At 41.0% G+C, this 18,013-nt stretch overlaps 1 protein-coding gene across 7 annotated transcripts in view; it reads left to right on the top strand.

Annotated features, from left to right (window-relative positions):
* The window catches only part of LOC109030233 (prolactin-releasing peptide receptor), a 384,812-nt gene that overhangs the window by 317,133 nt on the left and 49,666 nt on the right, over positions 1 to 18,013 (top strand). For all 7 annotated transcript variants that reach the window (XM_019041087.2, XM_019041086.2, XM_072303433.1 and 4 more), the window contains 2 exons: positions 6,916 to 7,296; positions 9,029 to 9,193. In XM_019041087.2, coding sequence (XP_018896632.1) covers positions 6,916 to 7,296; positions 9,029 to 9,193 — 546 coding nt within the window. The remainder of the gene's footprint in view (positions 1 to 6,915; positions 7,297 to 9,028; positions 9,194 to 18,013) is intronic.

The raw sequence follows: 18,013 nt of genomic DNA, 5'->3' as shown, positions 1-18,013 counted from the left end.
ATCGACCTACAGGCCATACTAGATTGGTGCAGAACTCAGGGTGCGATGGCGTCGAAACGTGGCGCCCGGCCATTTTCAAGGCTCAATCTGAGAGCGATCCAATAGGTAGGTATCACAGATTTCCCACCCAGTTCCATTTCATTATTTTTAAACTTGGAGGGAGAGGGAGCAGCTGGGGGAAAAATAAAGGAACGAAATGGTAAAAAACGCGCGAAAATTTAGTTTGTTGACTCAACGGGGGAAAGAGGTTGGACAAGCTGCGAGAGCGATAGTTGTTCCAATAAAAGAATGCCTCAATTTCAGGGAGGCGTCGTCCAAAGGAGGACGGGGAGGGGAGGGGGGAAGGGGTATTGGGAATTGGGATTCTCCTTTGGGAGTTATAGCCGTCCTTTGGAGCACACACAGCGATATAGCATTACCTTTGCGCCACCAGTGTCAGATTGCCCTCGAAAGCGGATACAATATCAAGATCGCTTGAAAGGACGAGGCAAATTCATGGTGCCGATAAGAAAAATTCGACTTTCATAAATCGATTCATTTATATTTTTACATATGGGCCTGGGCATTTTTCGATTCTGTTTACTTGTCATTTTTCCACGCATGCGCTTCCTCCAAGCCCCTAATATATATGTATAAACTGGAAAAACGCATCTCGCGTGCTGTTATGATAAAGATGAAAAACATGAAAAAGTATACCGAAACACTCATATTGTTGAATAAGTTTATTGGCTTGGATGCATTTCGGGCTTAGCCCATTTTCAGCAAGCTGTTAAAACAAAACACAGAAACACGTTAATTACAGTAATGAATTGTCACAATGCATGATGGAGAGGAATAGCGAGAGGCAAAGCGAACTAAACACTTTGAATTCGGTCAAGAAATGAAAAAATGTATGCATCCAAAATGCATCCAAGCCAATAAACTTATTCAACAATATGCGTGTTTCGTATATCGATTTTCTATCTTTATGTATGTATAAACTCCATTTCCACGAGTGAGATTGAGTTTATCAGAGCGGAACTGTGTTGTTTTTTTCTTGGATAACAGAGGGTTTGCTTGTTGTAGAATTCCTATTTAATTCTCATGAAGGAACTTTTAAGTCCGAAATTTTTAATCTTAGAAAAAAAACTTCAACAGTTTCGGTTTTTTATCTCTGAATTTAAAAAATCAAATTTGCTGCAAAAAATCATTATTTTTCTAAAATTTTCCCGTTTCAGTTAATTCAGGTAAAGGAACCAAATGCAAGGTTGGTTATTTTTCAGACTACCTTTGGGTAGACCAACTCGAAGAATAGCATCAACTGCATTGTGATGCTTATGAAGTTTTCGCACGCAACTGACGACGTGGACACTGTTTGCGAAAAACTTGGTTCCTTTTGGCTAAAATTTATCTATACCAGGCTTCTTTCTCTCGTTTCCATCTTGATATAACTTGCAGCGGCTTAACTTTGATAACTTGGCTCATTAAGTATTGTACTCGGTCCAATCACAGCAAGTACATTGTAACAACGCATCTTATCAGTGGTGATATATCTGGTTTGTAGTCCAGGGGAATGCGCTGAGGAATTTTTCGTTGCAATTGTGCATCTATGTCGGAGACAAATAGCACATTAACATTGCATCGAGAGGTTCTCAATTTAACAACGTCGCGGGCACTCTCGTCGTCCAGCGCTCCTGCTCGCAGACTCTCAGCCTTGTAAACTTTCGTTTTCGTTCGCTTTTTCCGGTTATTTGTCTCTTGTCTCTCCTAGCCGTTCGCTAATGAAAATTTCTTGGTCCCATGTACGCACCAATGTTGCCGATCAACTCAACTTCTCTCAGTGGCGAGGCGTGAATGATCGATTATCGATATTTCCCCCATTTGAAGCTATGGTGAAGAATCGATTGTTAGGGTGTTCGTTGCGAACACCCTGTTTATCGAAACTTTTCCATAGGTTTAAATGGCAGATCAATCGATGTATTGCAAATCACGCAACGCCCCTGTTCGTATTCGGAAGGTTGAAGGAGATCCGTAACATACAAAGGCTGTCCCAAAATTAAACTTTTTTCTCCGCGGTGAAAAAAAAAAAAAAACCAGATATCAAAATGCGGTTTTTGTGGGGCTATAGTCCCAGTAATTACCTAGAAAACAAGACTAAATTGAGCTCTATATTTTGAAATTTGACTGACATACAGCATTTTGGAAATGGTGTGTCAGGTTGACCCCACCAGGCTATTCAGCATTTTTTACAGAGGAGAAAAGTTTAAAAAATGAAACCGCGGTTTTTTTGAAAATAAGTTCACTGATTCTCACCAAAGTTGACTCGGTCTTGCAAAAACTACGAGAGCGTTTCACCAGCCAGATATGAACTAGACTTAAATGCTTCACCTCGACAACTTCAACGCCCACCTCAACACTTCCGCGCTAAGTAAAAGCGCTGTTTGAGCATTCGAGTGTTAATCAAATTTCCTGTTCAGGAAATTTAATTATTTTGAAGAAAATTGTGAAATGATCCTCCAAATTTTCGGATTTTTTAGATCAATTTTCGAATAGAAAAAAAAAATCCTCGAAATATCGAGAGAAATATACATTAACATATTCAAAAACCGTGATTTGTCTAAGAAATTTGGCATCGCCTTAGGGCTCATACGCGTTTTTTCTAGCAGGCAGAACACGGCCAATTACTGTCAAGAATTTTTGGATCAACGTGGGATTGCCTTCCTCACCATCTCCCAAAATCCGGACCTCGCACCCTGTGACTTTTGGTTTTTTTCCCGAATTGAAAAAAAGCTTGCAATCGTTTGGACACGATCGACTAAATCTGTAAGCCGTTGGAATCCTTATCAACTCCTTTGAGAAAAAAAAATTTGAAAACACTTTTCTGAGAAAATGGGAAGAACGGATGAGATACAAAGTGAAGAAAGGTCTCTAAAAAGGAGAGAAAATAGCTGAGTCTTCTGATGAAAAAAAGTACATCATGGCAATCTCGTGAAGAATGTGTAAATTTATTTTTAATAAAACTGAATCATTCTTAAACTTTTCTTTTTCTCTCGTGAAAAAATACTGAAAATCCTGGAGAGTTAATTAGACAGCTCATTTTAAAAATGCTGTATCTCAGGCAAGTAAATTACGGAGTTCGTGTTTACCTCGTTCCATAGGAAATTACTTGACTATTGACCGATTTTTGATTTGTACTCTGTTTGCCTTGTGGGGAAAAAAGGGGCTGTACTTTTGGGACAGCCTTTGTAGAATCGTAAAAAGAGTAATTTTTGCAAACCTAGATAAAAGTCAGCATAACTTAGGAAATGGGCCCTTGATAAGCACTCTGATTTTTTGTCATTGCTAACACAAAATACGAATGAAAATATGCTGCGAGTTTCGTAAATTACAAGATAGATTCGCACCTACCTTGAGGTTTTTCAAAATCATAATTTTCCCCCGCGTATTTTGTACTTTTTACAGTGGTAAATCATTAATTGTAATTCCTTGCGAGGGTGCATTTCAAGGGTTTCATAATAATCTCAAAGAAGATCATAAGCGGTAGGTAAATACTGCAAAACTGTAATCACATTGGCAACATTTATTTGCCAGCGAATGTGCAGGAGACACATTACTAACACCGGATTAAAACGTCGTAAAAGTTAATGAGATAATTTTATGCTGTCCTGGCGCGAATGTCTCGAGATATCCGAAAGTAATTGTCATTTCGACGGACGCATCGCGCCCCATTTTCGGAGGATCGCAAACACACAATACTTACTGAGGTCCAACTTTGCCTCGTGTGATTCGGAAGCTGCATTTTTTCTCTTCCTCTTTCCCTCCCTCTTTCCCTCCTCCTCCCTCCCTCCCTCCCTCCCTTCCTCCTTCCTGCAGCGTCCTTGATCAAAACATTCACACCAAAAACACAACTGAAAACACAGTTGGTTTCTCTCAGGGCACCCACTCACTGTAGCACCCAAATAACGGGGTACCTATCTTGTACGTAATACAATTCTGTTCGCAATTTGATGTAACATATCTGAAAATTTTTCGCGAAACTATGCATACTTTCCTTAAAAATAAATGTTTCATCAGGGGCTGTTTGGTAACACTTGAAGGCTCATACTATGTTTCTGCACGTAGCAAACAAGTAGACCCCCTGTGTGCCTCAAAAAAACTCGGTACTTATCCGCTAAACCATTGTCTATCCGTCTCTGTGAAAAAATGAAATTCAGAAAAAGAATTAATAAAAGCAATGTACACTAAAAAAAAAAAAAAAAAAAAAAAAAAAAAAAAAAAAAAGATTGGTAGAATTTACCATTCCTTCATGCTACATTTCACACAGCTTCAATTCAGAGTCACTTCTGCCAGAAGAAAGGTAGACGTTACTATATACTGGTGCACCATTCCTCTGGCAGATTCGATTTTAAATTCACGCTGTGTGAAATATAGCGTGAAGGAATGGTAAATTCTATACTAATCTTTTTTATCAGTGTAGGATAGGGGGAGGGGGTAGGAAAATGATGAAAAAACATCGTCTCAAAGAGTGTTGAGGTACGTCGTGTAAACTTGAACTAATACAAATCCTGTAAAGCACCGATTGGTAAACATTCTTCAGTCTCAAAATAAATCTATTGGCGGCAGCAACGCGTTTGTGCAAGTCGTTTTGCGACGCGCTGTTTCGTTCTCGAGATAGGCGGGGAGGAGGGTAAAGAGCGGATGAGGTTTCAGTTTTGTCGTCTATTTACTCGTTGAGCACCTCTTTAGAACTTCCAGTGCTTCTTCAGACTGTTGAATTAACTGCTCTCTTATACACGACGGCGCGGCGCTCGGGTTAAATTGGAGCTGGTGTCCAAATAGCTCTAGTAAAAGGCCGATGAAATCGGAGGCGTTAACGTAAAAGAACTTTTTACGCGCTGCAGACTTCCAGTGATTTTTTTTTCACAAAACTCCCACAATTATACAGGCAGTGTGGAAAAATTTGAAAGGAAATGAGAAATTTTGCCTGAACACGATTGGGTTTCCGTGGCTGTCTCAGGGCAAACGATCGTCAACTTGAAATTTTTCATTAAAATGAAGGGGCCATTTTACATGATCACGTTTTCTAACATGTCTAGGATTACACTCCTTCGAGTTTATCAAATCCAACTAATTTTACAAATCAATGTACTTTATCAAAGTGGTCAAAAGTTTTAGGTTTGATTGATTTTTTTCGCAACTTCAGGCAAACTGAACTAGGACACAACTTTTATTTATTAGCTCATCTGTACCACTAGACAGAGTTTGAAATAAAACTCGGCAGCAAAACAGCAAAATTCATTTTAATTGTACAAAAACGAGGCATTTGAAAAAGCTGTAAGTGCGCACAAAATGACGTAGTTTCAGGCAAGACAACAGTAAGTGACATTATTCCTGCAGAGAACCAATGGAAACACTGCTTTTAAGTATAGTGCCGCCCTCTTCTGCCAATTTCTAAACTGGAAATGTGTTTGTTGTGTGTCCAAAACGCAACCACGAAAGTATGCAGAAGATGGCTTTTACGGCTGTCTTGTCTAACACTATAGCCTAACATGAAAATGAAAAGTATCCTTTTTATGGAATTAAAATAAATCAGCCGAGTGTTAATCATCCAAACGATTTCAAGGAGTCTTTCGGATGATTAGTGACAATTTGACAAAGAAATGGAGACTTCTTTTAATACAATTTTCCGGCCAGAAGCTTCTGATCCTGTTTTCTCAAAACTTCATTCTGGCACTTACTGCTCAATTCGTTATCACAGCAGTGGTCTTGGACGCACATTGGTGACGGCGCAGAGATACAAATATTCGTGCTTGATGGATGTCCGTGTTGCATCTGCAAAATTGAAGGCGCGATGGAACGCCGCGTGAACTCGCAATGCTTCGTTGTACACTGCCAGTAGGGTGTCGCTCAGATGCCGCTCTTTTCGCTGTCACGTAGTTTAGCTTTCGATTCCAGCAATGCGTTTTTCTCTTTCGGTTTGCAACCTTGGTGATCTGGTTGAAAAATTCGACCGAATCCACTCGCGAAAATTTGCTTAAATCATTTTTATTTATTTTGCCCCGATCATGGAGAAAGAAACTTCGTGCATGGGACCGGAAGTTGAGGTCATATGGATCTCTGAAGTTTTCCAATCACGCATCCGAAAACTTGATGTCAAGCTGCCGAAGTTTGGGTCAGACATCGAGGCACTTCGGTATGTACCGGAGGGCTTCTTCAGATGTGTGACCCAAACCCTTTCGGTATATATCGAAGTACTTCAGATGTCTGACCCGAACTTCGGCAGCTGGACCTCAAGTTTTTAGATACATGATCCAAAAACTTCAGAGATCCATACACGGAGAAAAAAACTTCGTGCGTGGGGCCCGAAGTTAAGGTCATATGGATCTCTGAAGTTTTCGGATTGAGCATCTGAACACTTTAGGTCCAGCTGCTGAGGTTCGGATCACATATCTGAAACTTCAGTTCTTACATCTGAAGTACTTCGGTTTTCACATCCGAAAAACTTCGGTTTTCACATCTGAAGTACTTCAGATGTGTTATCCGATCTTCGACAGCTAGACCTAAAGTGTTCAGATGCTCAATCCGAAAACTTCAGAGATCCGTACTATGACCTAAACTTCGAGTCCCACGCAGTGGCGTGGCGTGAATGATCGATTATCGATATTCCTCTAATTGAATGTTTGGTAAATAATCGATTATTAAGGCGTTCGCTGCGAACACCCTGTTTATCGATACTTTTCCACAGGTTTAAATGTCAGATCATTCGATATATCGTAAAGCGCGCCACACCACTGGTCCCACGCACGAGGTTTTTTTTCTCCGTGTATGACGTCAACTTCATGTCCCACGAACGAAGTTTTTTTCTTCGTGCGTGAGGATTACTAGACTCATGATACCTACATTTATTACAAGAAACCTGTATTCTCATTGTTGCAGATGTACGGTGGCCTGACAGCCTCCCTCCAGTTCGTGGTGCCGTTCTGCGTGATCGCGTTCTGCTACGTGAAGGTCTCGGTGAAGCTGAACGACCGGGCGCGCTCGAAGCCGGGGGCGAAGAACACGCGGAAGGAGGAGTTGGACCGGGAGCGGAAGCGGCGGACGAACCGGATGTTGATCGCCATGGTCACCATCTTCGGGGTCTCGTGGCTCCCGCTCAACCTCATCAACCTCATCAACGACATCCACATCCCGACCGGCTCCTGGCGCTTCTACTACGTCAGCTTCTTCACCTGCCACGCCGTCGCTATGAGCTCCACCTGCTATAACCCCTTCCTCTACGCCTGGCTCAACGATAACTTCCGCAAGGAGTTCAAACAGGTAATACTCACATTTTTATCCGTCGACTCAACAGACGGATTTAGTGCACTGAAAAAAAAGCTCCAGCCGTGGGAGCTGTAATTACGGATTACATAGACATATCGTCCGTTCCGGGCTCAGAGGCCGAAAATTCTGGCTGCTGCATGGAGCCGTAGCATCGATAACTTCAGGTTCAAAAGCCGGAGCCACGGCTCCAGCAGCCGGAACTTTCGGCTTCTGAGCCCAGAACGGACAATATGTCTATTAGCCCGTAGTTACGGCTCCTACGGCCGGAGTTTTTTTTATTTCAGTGTGGCTACGTCATGGTTCAAATGTAAACAAACACATCACCTTGTTTCTGATTCGCGCCATCGTGGCAAAATGCGTACAAGCGTTTCTTTAATCGAAATTTCTCGTATTTAATGAGTCCATAATTGATTTATGACTAAATAAAACACAATTAACTCGCGAAGAATTTGTACTTTAGGCTATGGTACTTTATTTTGGGTTGACCCGAAAAAGTATAACATTCGATACATCAATCGACACAAGATAGAATTATTATCATAGGTCTTTTCTCTATAAGTAAAACGTAAGTGTGGTCCTAATATTCTGCTGGAACGACGCATGAAAAATGAAGTTCTCATGTCTTAAAATAGCAGTAAATGTTTGCACGGAAGACTGGACGTATCGATCGCTTGTCAGTTGTATCGAACATTAATTTGTCTCTCGTGCATATTTTTCCCTCAATAGTATAGTTAAATTACTCCATCCTTCTGATGAGGACACCAAGATCTTCAAAAATCTCCATTTAAAACCGACGTTCCAATTTTTCAGGAAATGGCCGAAAGTAATTCTTCTTTTATATTAATGATTATTACATGGACAGTTACACCTTAAAAATCGAAATTTGCTAGAATGTTTTAAACTAATCGATATGCCATACCGTCGCTCCTCTCCATATTGCCGCTCCTCTGACGTAAGGACGTATCTCAATTTCCACATGAGACCTGTTCCCCATATGACTCTATGCTTTCTAGGGTTATGTGGTAATGCACACTCTATAGAAGGAACAAATTTAAGGATTCTGATACATGTTTTTCATCCAGAATTTCACGTAAAACATGATTCTTGCATCGAAAATTACCGAAATCATTTCCTATCTAAGATATTGACATTTTTGTTTTACATTGGTTACGGGAAGTTCGAATTGCCCGATCATACGAAACTCAATACTCTACGTGAGTCCAATCGCGTACAACAACGGTTTGGCAGCTTCTCAATCCAGCACTGTTCATTTCTCACCCTGTGTTGTTCAAACTATGAACAACTTGCTACAGCTGAGCCAAAGCGTTAAGATTGAGGTTGCCAGATTTTCATATCGTAGAGAGTGTTATGGTGATTCTTAGTGTGCGATTTGACTCACGCAGACCATTGAGTTTTCATGAGCGGGAGGTTTGAATTCACGTGTCGAGAAACATTAAATACATTGGTTAAGAGTTAATGTCAGTAATTTTCGTTGCGCAGATCGTGTTCTACGTAAAATTTTGGTTAAGAATGCTTAAATTTGTACTTTGTCTAGTGGTTCATTGAGATTCGCCTTCACGTTAGAGAAGCGACGATATTGCACGTTATCTGGGCCACGATTGGAGTCCGGAACGAGTTACTTTAAAGAACAGTTATGAATAGGGTCCTGGGTGGGAACGACGCGCACTTTATCACTTTGCTAAATGAGGCGAACTGTGTGCAACAGGTGCTGCCGTGCTTCAACACGTCGATGCACGTGAGCCTCGGCGGGTGGCGCTCCGAGAGGACGTGCAACGGGAACAACGAAACCTGCCAAGAGACGCTCCTCCCCACCAGCGTCGTCATCTCCAGCCAGCCCAACACCAAGTCTCACCAGTCATCCATAATCAACGTAAGTCATCTTCACCACAAACCAAATTTTATTTCCCCGTCGGACACGGCACGGAAAAAAAATGAATTGCTGATTCAGCAATTCAATTGCTAAAAGCAGTGAGTGCAATGTTTCAATGTAGATTTTACAACACAAAAATGCTACTTTAACCACATTGTAAACTAATTGAACCACAAAAATGCTACTTTTACCACATTGTAAACTAATTTAACCACGAGGGTGGTTAAAGTAGCATTTTTGTGTTGTAAAATCTACAGTGAAACATTGCACTCACTGCTTTTAGCAATTGAATTGCTGAATCAGCAATTCTTAGTTTTCCGTGGGCTTTTAGGCGAATTCCCAAAAGTGGATTCGGTCGACGCTTTCAACCAGCTCGGTAGGGTTGCAAACGAAAGCGACGGTGAAACTACCAAACCACGTATCTCGGTTTGCGACGTCGCAGACTTCCTGTCATACTTTATTTTTTAAATAGAAAACTACTCAACGTCAGTTCGTGAAAATTTCCGTGATTTTTCTTCTTTGTGCGGAGAAAAATCTGTGAAAATTGTAAGGAATGATATTGATTTGATCTCCTTCAAAAAAATAAAATGTGAGCGGAGATTTTTAAACACCGCAAACGAGATACGTGGTCGGTAGTTTCACCGTCGAAAGGAGAAAAAACGCTCTGCTAAAGTTATGAACTAAACTAACTCGATGAATTTTGGCCAGCTTTTGCATCCGTCCTTGGGTCAATAATTTTGAATTTGGTCGTCTTCGCTGCTAGCATGAAAATTAAATGTTGTAAGGCGCACCATCGCCGGAGGGATTTCGTTTTGAATGAAGCCTTCGTTATGAAGGTTGAAAGTAGTCAAAAACTGGACCGAATCCAGTCGCAGAATTGAATCAGTGAGAACGAAAACACACCAACTCGGTAACTTGAAAATGCTCACTTTTCACTAAGGACTGACAATTTTCATACAGGTCAATGGAATTACCGTATCTGTTCCAACTTGGACTTTTAAAGTGTCCCTAAGTACTTGCTTTTAGGCATCAAAAATTTTTTTCTTAGACTAACTTCTTCACCTACTATGCAATTTTGTGTGTGTCTCGATTATTTTCATTTGTTTGAGGTGCGCTTTCGTTTTCAATGATTCAATTTGCCTTTAGTGTCCATTGTCCTAAGTGCTACTCGTAAAATTGCATTTTATTTTAAGTCGGATCTTTCACGTACCGTACCTAAGATATACTTTAGTAATCCCAAACTAAAACGCTAAGTACTGTAATTGAGACTCGTCTCCACTACAGGAACGATCTCAACTTGGAGAGAGATTGAGGGAAAGGACTCGCGCGCGTTGATGACGGCGCAATGATACAACTATTCGTACTTGACGGATGGCCATGTTGCGTTTGCAAAATTGAAGGCGCTACGGCGCGATGCGTGTACTCCCAATGCTCCGCTCTATGGTGCTAATGAGGTGCCGCTGCTCAAAGTATGGAGGAAATTTTAAAAACGAAACCGGATTACGTCTTTCCTATCTACGACTGTGGCGCTCTCGAAGCTCCACAACAAAAATAAGACAAACGGAAAGTAACGCAGAACAAACGAGAATTTTTTTTACACTTTAGTAGAACAATGGGATCGCATTCAGCAAAAAGCAACCAGCGCGATTACAGTGTTCTAAAAATGTTGCCCCCTCATAATGATCTAAAAATTCTCGCAGAATAGCAAACAGTTTTTGCATCCAACCAAAAGAATTGTTAATTTTAAGGGAAAATAATTGTGTAAATTTTAGTTTTGTGCGTATATTGAGTGTTTTTTGAAAGGAAAGAAGAAGTTGCAAGATTTTGAAAACACTGTAATAGCGCTAGCTTCATTTTGCTAAATGCAAACGTTATACAGGAGTTTAAAGCACTACACAAGTCGTTAAATTGGTAAAAAAAAAAATGAAAAATTTTTTAAGGGCAATTTTACAAATTCGGCAATATTGTCCGCGCATTTCTCTCTCTCCCACCGATAAAATAATAGGTGAGCGAAGGTCGGGTTAAAAAAATCAGCACACAGCTCGGTGATACCGCTACCGGTGTTCATTTCAATTTGGTCGGGTCGCTGTCTTTTTCGCGGGCCGTCTAGCACTCTAGCAGGGCCGCGGTTGTCCGATTCAAAGGTGGAACTCCATAAAAACCGCAGGCCTCCTAAACGCCTGGGCCGCGGAATGCGATTCACTGTGCGAGACCCAGGGCTCAAGAGATGTCGAAACTCGATCGGTATTCACTTCCACCCTTCAATTATTGATGCGGGGTTGCGTGATGACGATTAATACTGCTTCCGGAGAGGAAAACAATGCAAAAGCCCGGAACAATGGAGCTCCTGCGAGACAACGTTGCCGGTTTTGCGGAAATTCCTTCTAAAAGTCTGTTGCTCACACAACACGGGAAAAAAAACACATTGGATCTCGAGTCCAGACTCTTGAAAACATTGATAAGAAAAAATACTCTTGATTCAATCGGATTTTTGCCTGAATAAAAACGGAATCCACTTAAATTAAGAGGCTTGGTTCTTGATTTAAGCTAGATTCTGATTGAATCAAGAGTACTTTTTTTTGTCGATGTTTTTAAGAGTCTGGGCTCTAGATTCAATGTGTTTTTCGAGGTGTTTTCAATGTCACGTGTTTTCAATGTGTTTGTCGAGGGACTCTACCTCTGACTAGAGTCCCTTTATACTGAGAGTCAAGACGACACCCCCACATGGAGTCACAAACGGGAATAAAGATTACACAAATTGAACGTTTTTCATAATCTTTGATCGGCCCATTCTTAAATTTCTTTTTCCGTTCCTTCTCTCCTTCCGTTTGTTCCTTGCCGAACCCGTAATTCCCTGGCCCATTCCAGATTATAATCTTTGCAATCGGTGAAAATGTAATCTTTATTCCCGTTTGTGACACTGTGAAGGCCTAAAATACGGGAACCAATCAGAAATGGATTCACATTGTCTTGACTCTTAGCATAAAGGGACTCTACCTCTGACTATATCTCTTGGAGCAATAGACCCATCTGCATGGAATCTCACGAATATTCCTTGGAATCTCGGCAACGGCGCTGCTCAGCGCACTCCGTGTCAATCTGGCGGAAACATCCCGACAGTCATAATAATGTTACGCTAGTTTTGTTCGCGGGAAACGTGTCCATCATCCCGGCGATAACTTCGCTTTTGTTCAAACCGCTGCGCGTCATGTTCGACAGTCGTTAATAAAACTCGGAAATTTGCAGTTTCTACTCGGCTTCAACCTGGTTTCAAGATGGGAAGAGGGGTGGAATGAGAAGCTTCGGTCATCTCTCGAATGGAAAATGCGATCATCGTAGGGAAGTGTGGGTGGAGGAATCGGCATGCTGTGATCGATTTTTTATGAACTTACGTTCATTGGAACCTATCAGAATGGATTCGTTGTAAAAAACGATGCACCCAAGATGTCAACGGTGGAAGTTCAGGCAGGTAGCCGGGAGGAGAAGGATTGGGGGGCTTAACGGGTCTTTTTCATGGGCGTACTATTCCGCAATTAAAGGCGTTTTCAAAACAGGAAAGTCCCTATTATTTTGTTTTATTTCTTACCACTCGTTTGATAAAATCCTCCTATAAAAACTACCCATTTGCAAAATACAATTCTAGCTGGAACGCACTTTAGCTATGCATTCACGACTGCAAAAATGTCGAAGGAAATCGACAAGCCCAGCGTGCATGAAGGCTATTTCAATCGTAATCTTCCGTCACATTCTTACGGCGCAATGATACAACTATTTGAACTCTCCGGAATGCGTAAGGTATCACGCCGCATTTGAAGGCGTTTTCAAAACAGCCAAGTTCCGATACCCGGATTATCGTTTTGCATTGTTCATAATCTTTAGTTTTATGCCGTACCACTTTTTTAATTTTAATCCTCGTATAAGAACCACCCATTTACTAAATACAATTCTAGCTGAAGCGCACTTAAGCGCATTCACCACTGCAAAAATGTCAAAGTAAATCGACACGCCCAGCGTGCATGGAAGCTATTTCAATCGTAATCTTCCGTCACATTCTTCCGGCGCAATGATACAACTATTTGAACTCTCCGGAACGCGTGAGGTATATCACGTCGCATTTGAAGGCGTTTTCAAAACAGCCAAGTTCCGATACCCAGTTTATCGTTTTGCATAGTTCATATTCTTTTGTTTTATGCCGCACCACTTGTTTAATTTTAATCCTCGTATAAAAACCACCTATCTGCTAAATACAATTCTAGCTGGAACGCACTTTAGCTATGCATTCACGACTGCAAAAATGTCAAAGGAAATCGACAAGGCCAGCGTGCATGAAGGCAATTTCAATTGTAATCTTCCGTCGCATTCTTATGGCGCAATGATACAACTATTTGAACTCTCCGGAACGCGTGAGGTATCACGCCGCATTTGAAGACGTTTTCAAAACAGCCAGGTTCCGATACCCGGATTATCGTATTGCATAGTTCATATTCTTTTGTTTTATTTCCTACTATTTGTTTGTTTTGAATCCTCCTATAAAATTTACTCATTTGCTGAATACACTTTTGGCTGGAGCGCACTTAAGCTATGCATTCACGACTGCAAAAATGTCAAAGGAAATCGACAAGCCCAGTCCCGTCGGGTTATAAAAGATCCAACAATTTTCCGGGGGGGGGGGGGGCGGCCTCCCTACGGACCTCCTCTCTTTCCGGGGGGGTCTACCCCCACCCTCCCACCCCGGGGCCCCTCACGATGTGTCGCCGTGGCCTAACTTTTTTCAAGCCAGTCCGAGCCTGCGTACTAAGAGGGTGGGGTTCTTTCTCCCCGTAGAATGAAAAATAGTATCATCTGCCCCCTCTTCCCAGACATTTTGGATTGTAGAATAAAACCTTCGTTAATGATATGTTTTTTTTTGTTTTTTTCCTCGCCAAACCAACATATGGCAGTTTAAACCCCCGTTTGATTCCCACTCATTTCTGACTGCCATATTGCAGATAAGAGTTAAGTTATCATATGTTGCTTTACTGAAAATTTATCCGATCAATAGGTTTTGGAATAGGGATGATCGAGGACCGAAGGTTGAGCCGACCAACTTAACCAAACTCACGTCTGCATGTCTGCACATACTGCCAGAATCATCCATTTGGGATATATAGCTCCGGCTGTCACACTTAGGGGGTTTGGGGTGTTGTGCGTATGTGGACATGCTGGATTTTACCGTCGCGTCGGAAGTCAATGTTTTGGCATACACTGCTGTGCCATGGAAGAACGTCATAAGTGCTTTCAGACGTTGTCATATTTCCTTCAATGAAAAACGAGGTCACCGTGAAAATTCTGAATTTTTTTACCTCCAAATAATTTTTAGACGATTTGGTTTGCGTAAAACTACTAAAAATTTCAAGCTTCAATATGTATAACTTTCGGCAAAATAAATATTTAGTCGGGACAAATCTGGCAACAGATGAATGCTCATTCGCCGTTCTTCCTCAGCACCGCAGTAGACGGTAACATCTGAAATGCCCTGGAAATAGTTGTTATTAATTGCGAAATGTGGTCCGATTCCAAGTAAACTGCTCGGGAATCCTCGACGATAAATATTTACCAAGAAATTCGATGAAATTACCAATTTTTTCTCGTTAATTTCTATTGCCAGCGCGCGCGTATTTTCTGAAAAATGAGAAAAGTTTCGGATTTTGCGTTTAGTTTCCTTGCGAGAAAGCTGTTTTGTGCAACACTATAGACCGAATTTCTTCAGCTTGACACGAGTAGGATTCAGTTAGTTTGGTCCTTTTTCCTCCCTTCCCACCAGGCCCAAAAAAACTCAGTCGCACAACAAAAGTGTGAAACTTTCATCCGCTCCACGAGGCCTCTCAAGGAAAACGCAAAGCTCCAGAGAGGGGAAAAAACGGGATAAAAATCAGCGCGCGAGTCCGACCCTCATTTTTTGCACAGAAATATCCCCGCAGACTTGGCCCCGGTTCCGAAATTGACTTCTCCGCCACGGACAGCAGACGCGAACGGGGTTCGATAAATCAGCAGCGTGCTTTGCGATAAATCGATTGAGCCGCCAATTAAACCCATGGAAAAATATCGATTATCAGGGCGTTCACAACGAATATCTCGATAATCGATTTTTCACCATATCTCCAAGCGAGAAAATATCGAAAGTCGGTGTTCACGCCTCGCCACTCTGCCGTGCTATGGAAAAACGCCGTATGAACCATCAGGCGTTGCCAAATTTCTTCCGATAAATCACGAATTTTCGGGAACATTTATAAATATTTTTCATCCAATTTTTCAGAGAATTTTGTTCGCAATTTTACCTAAATTTCCAGAAAATACCACGGCAAAATATTCGTAAATTTTCTATAAAATGAACACTTTATCGAAGGAAATTTGGCAACTCTCGAATGTTCATTCGGCGTTTTTTCTTAGCACGGCGGCACTGGGGTGGATATTTTTCGCACGGCTATTAATCATCTCGAAAATAAAATTAGAGGCTAGGGCGCGGAGTCAACTGGAGACTCGGCGAAGTAATTTTTGATTATGAGCTAGTCGGTGCCGAGGCAGACGCCTGGACAAGGGTCATGGAGCCGAAAGGGATGGGGCGGGGACGAGGGGTGAGGGGGTTGAAAGATTCATGGCTGCTCCCTCCAGCTACCCCCGGTTGTTTATCCACCGGCTGAGCCTCTCCAGGCTTAGGTTAAACGAACACTTCGGGGGCGGGTTTTTAAAATGGGTTTTTGAAAGTGTTGCCATTTACAATGAGCTCATATTTTTACCCAATTAGGGAAAATTATATAATTTCTCCTAATTCTGCATAATTGCATTTATTAGATATTTTTGACAAAATTGGCCTATAGATGCATGAAATTACAACATTTTATTAATTTAATATAACCTACCAATGCATTTTGGCAAACGCCAACAGGGTACAACTTACAAAAACACAGAAAATAAACAAAACCTAGCAATAAAGAGTAACACAGTAAAAACAAAATTATGCATAGATTTGTTATAAAATTTATAAAAATTTTGTAACTTCATGCATTTAAGTTAATTTTGTCAAGTCATAAATGTACCTTCAAATGAATCTTTTGGTTCGGAATACCCCGACTCTGAGAGTACAAAAGTGTAAAAATAGAAATTCCTTCATCTTAAGATAGTTGTGCGAACTTAAGATGTAAATTCTCCCGTTTGCATTGGGAATATATGGACGCCGACAAAACGCCTTCATTTTTGTGTGATACCAAAAACTTACCGCAGAGCTTGAATAGTTGCTTATTCGATTTCTGGTTTGTCGTAGCCTTTGAACGAACGTCTGCAGTCCCATGAACATCCTCGATACGAAGTCGATATGGAATCTTTCAATTCGAAAAATACCCAACTCCGACGAGAAAAAATTGTGTACACAAACGAAAAAAACCCGCGATTGTGTGTTTCAGTACAAACATCACTCCTTTAGGTGATTCCATGCATAGAAACAAACGTATCAAATATTTAATTGAATTGAATGAAAAGTGTGCTCTCATTACATTGAAAAAAGTCATGCCGACGTTCATTCAATCATTTTTTCATTAAATTATTTTTTCCCTTCGACTGATGAATTCGACCTTATCTCCACATGTCAGTTTTTAACACAGAGAGATCTATACAAGAATAATGGTTAAAAATGACTACTCTTGCATGTTTACATTGCGTTGCCCGTGCAACGACAGCGGGAAACACCGCCCTTGTGATTTTGAAATTCAATATCAAGTGCATCCCTCGAAATCTGACCCCTGCTCTTTCCATCGCTTTTTCGAGTGTTTATTTTCCGACCCTTTTCAATTGGGATCGGGCTTGCGGGCGGCGCGGGGGAGAGATTAATGAATTCGACCATCGTCCGTTCTCAGGAAAAACGACGCAAGAATCTTTAGGTGCCATCAAATTACCCCCATAACATATACCTCAAAGAGAATCATGTTGAATATCTTTCATTGAGATTATCAGATACGCTAGAATGGATTTCGGATTAAATTCTCTGGGAAATTCGACGAGATAAGTTCACATGTTTTCCAGGAAATTCGAGTTTAATAAGACGTATTTTGGCAACGTCGGAATTCCCATACGTTGTTTTTCCTCAGCATGGCTGCTTTAAACCAGTGCAGGTATCCGGATAATATCTTACTGCTACCGATCCGTATTGATCCCTTGTCTTGAAATCGTATCGAAATCAATGGATGGATATGATCCAGGATGGAGCAAATGAATTTTTCTTTGGAACACTGAAAAAGAATTCTCGGCGTTTTTACCAAGGTCCGTTGGTACCTTTACTATCTCACTGTTTTTACCAATTATTGGTAATTTTACCAAGACACACTGGTAAGCTTACCTATAAACCGGCATTTTTACTGTTTTCTCTAGGTAAGAATACCACTTTTATTGGTAATCAATTCCCGGTAACTTTGCCATTTTATCTCGGTAATTCTACCACAGTCAATAAAAAAATATTGGCGTTTTTACCAAGTTGCAGTAAAATTACCGAGAAAGTTCAATAATTTTACCGAGATTTCTCGGTAAAATTACCAATTATATAAATGGTAATTTTATCAAGAAAAAACTGAGATCAAATAGAACCCTGAATTCTTGGTAATTTTATCCTTTTCTTAGTAAATATACCGAGATTTTTCTTTCAGTGAGTATAAATCGGCTCGCCTGGTAAGTCGGGTCCGCTCTGCCGAAAATTAATGATCCCTTTTCCGGATGAATAATGCAGTCCTCGGCCACTAGCATGTGGGTTGACCGGGACGTGTCTTCGTTTCTCGGAAAAATTAATCCGTCAAT

Source organism: Bemisia tabaci, chromosome 8 (genome assembly GCF_918797505.1).
Source record: "Bemisia tabaci chromosome 8, PGI_BMITA_v3".
NCBI lineage: Eukaryota > Metazoa > Arthropoda > Insecta > Hemiptera > Aleyrodidae > Bemisia > Bemisia tabaci.
Note: the sequence above shows the minus strand (reverse complement) of the source record. Positions and strands in the feature narration are given on the sequence as shown.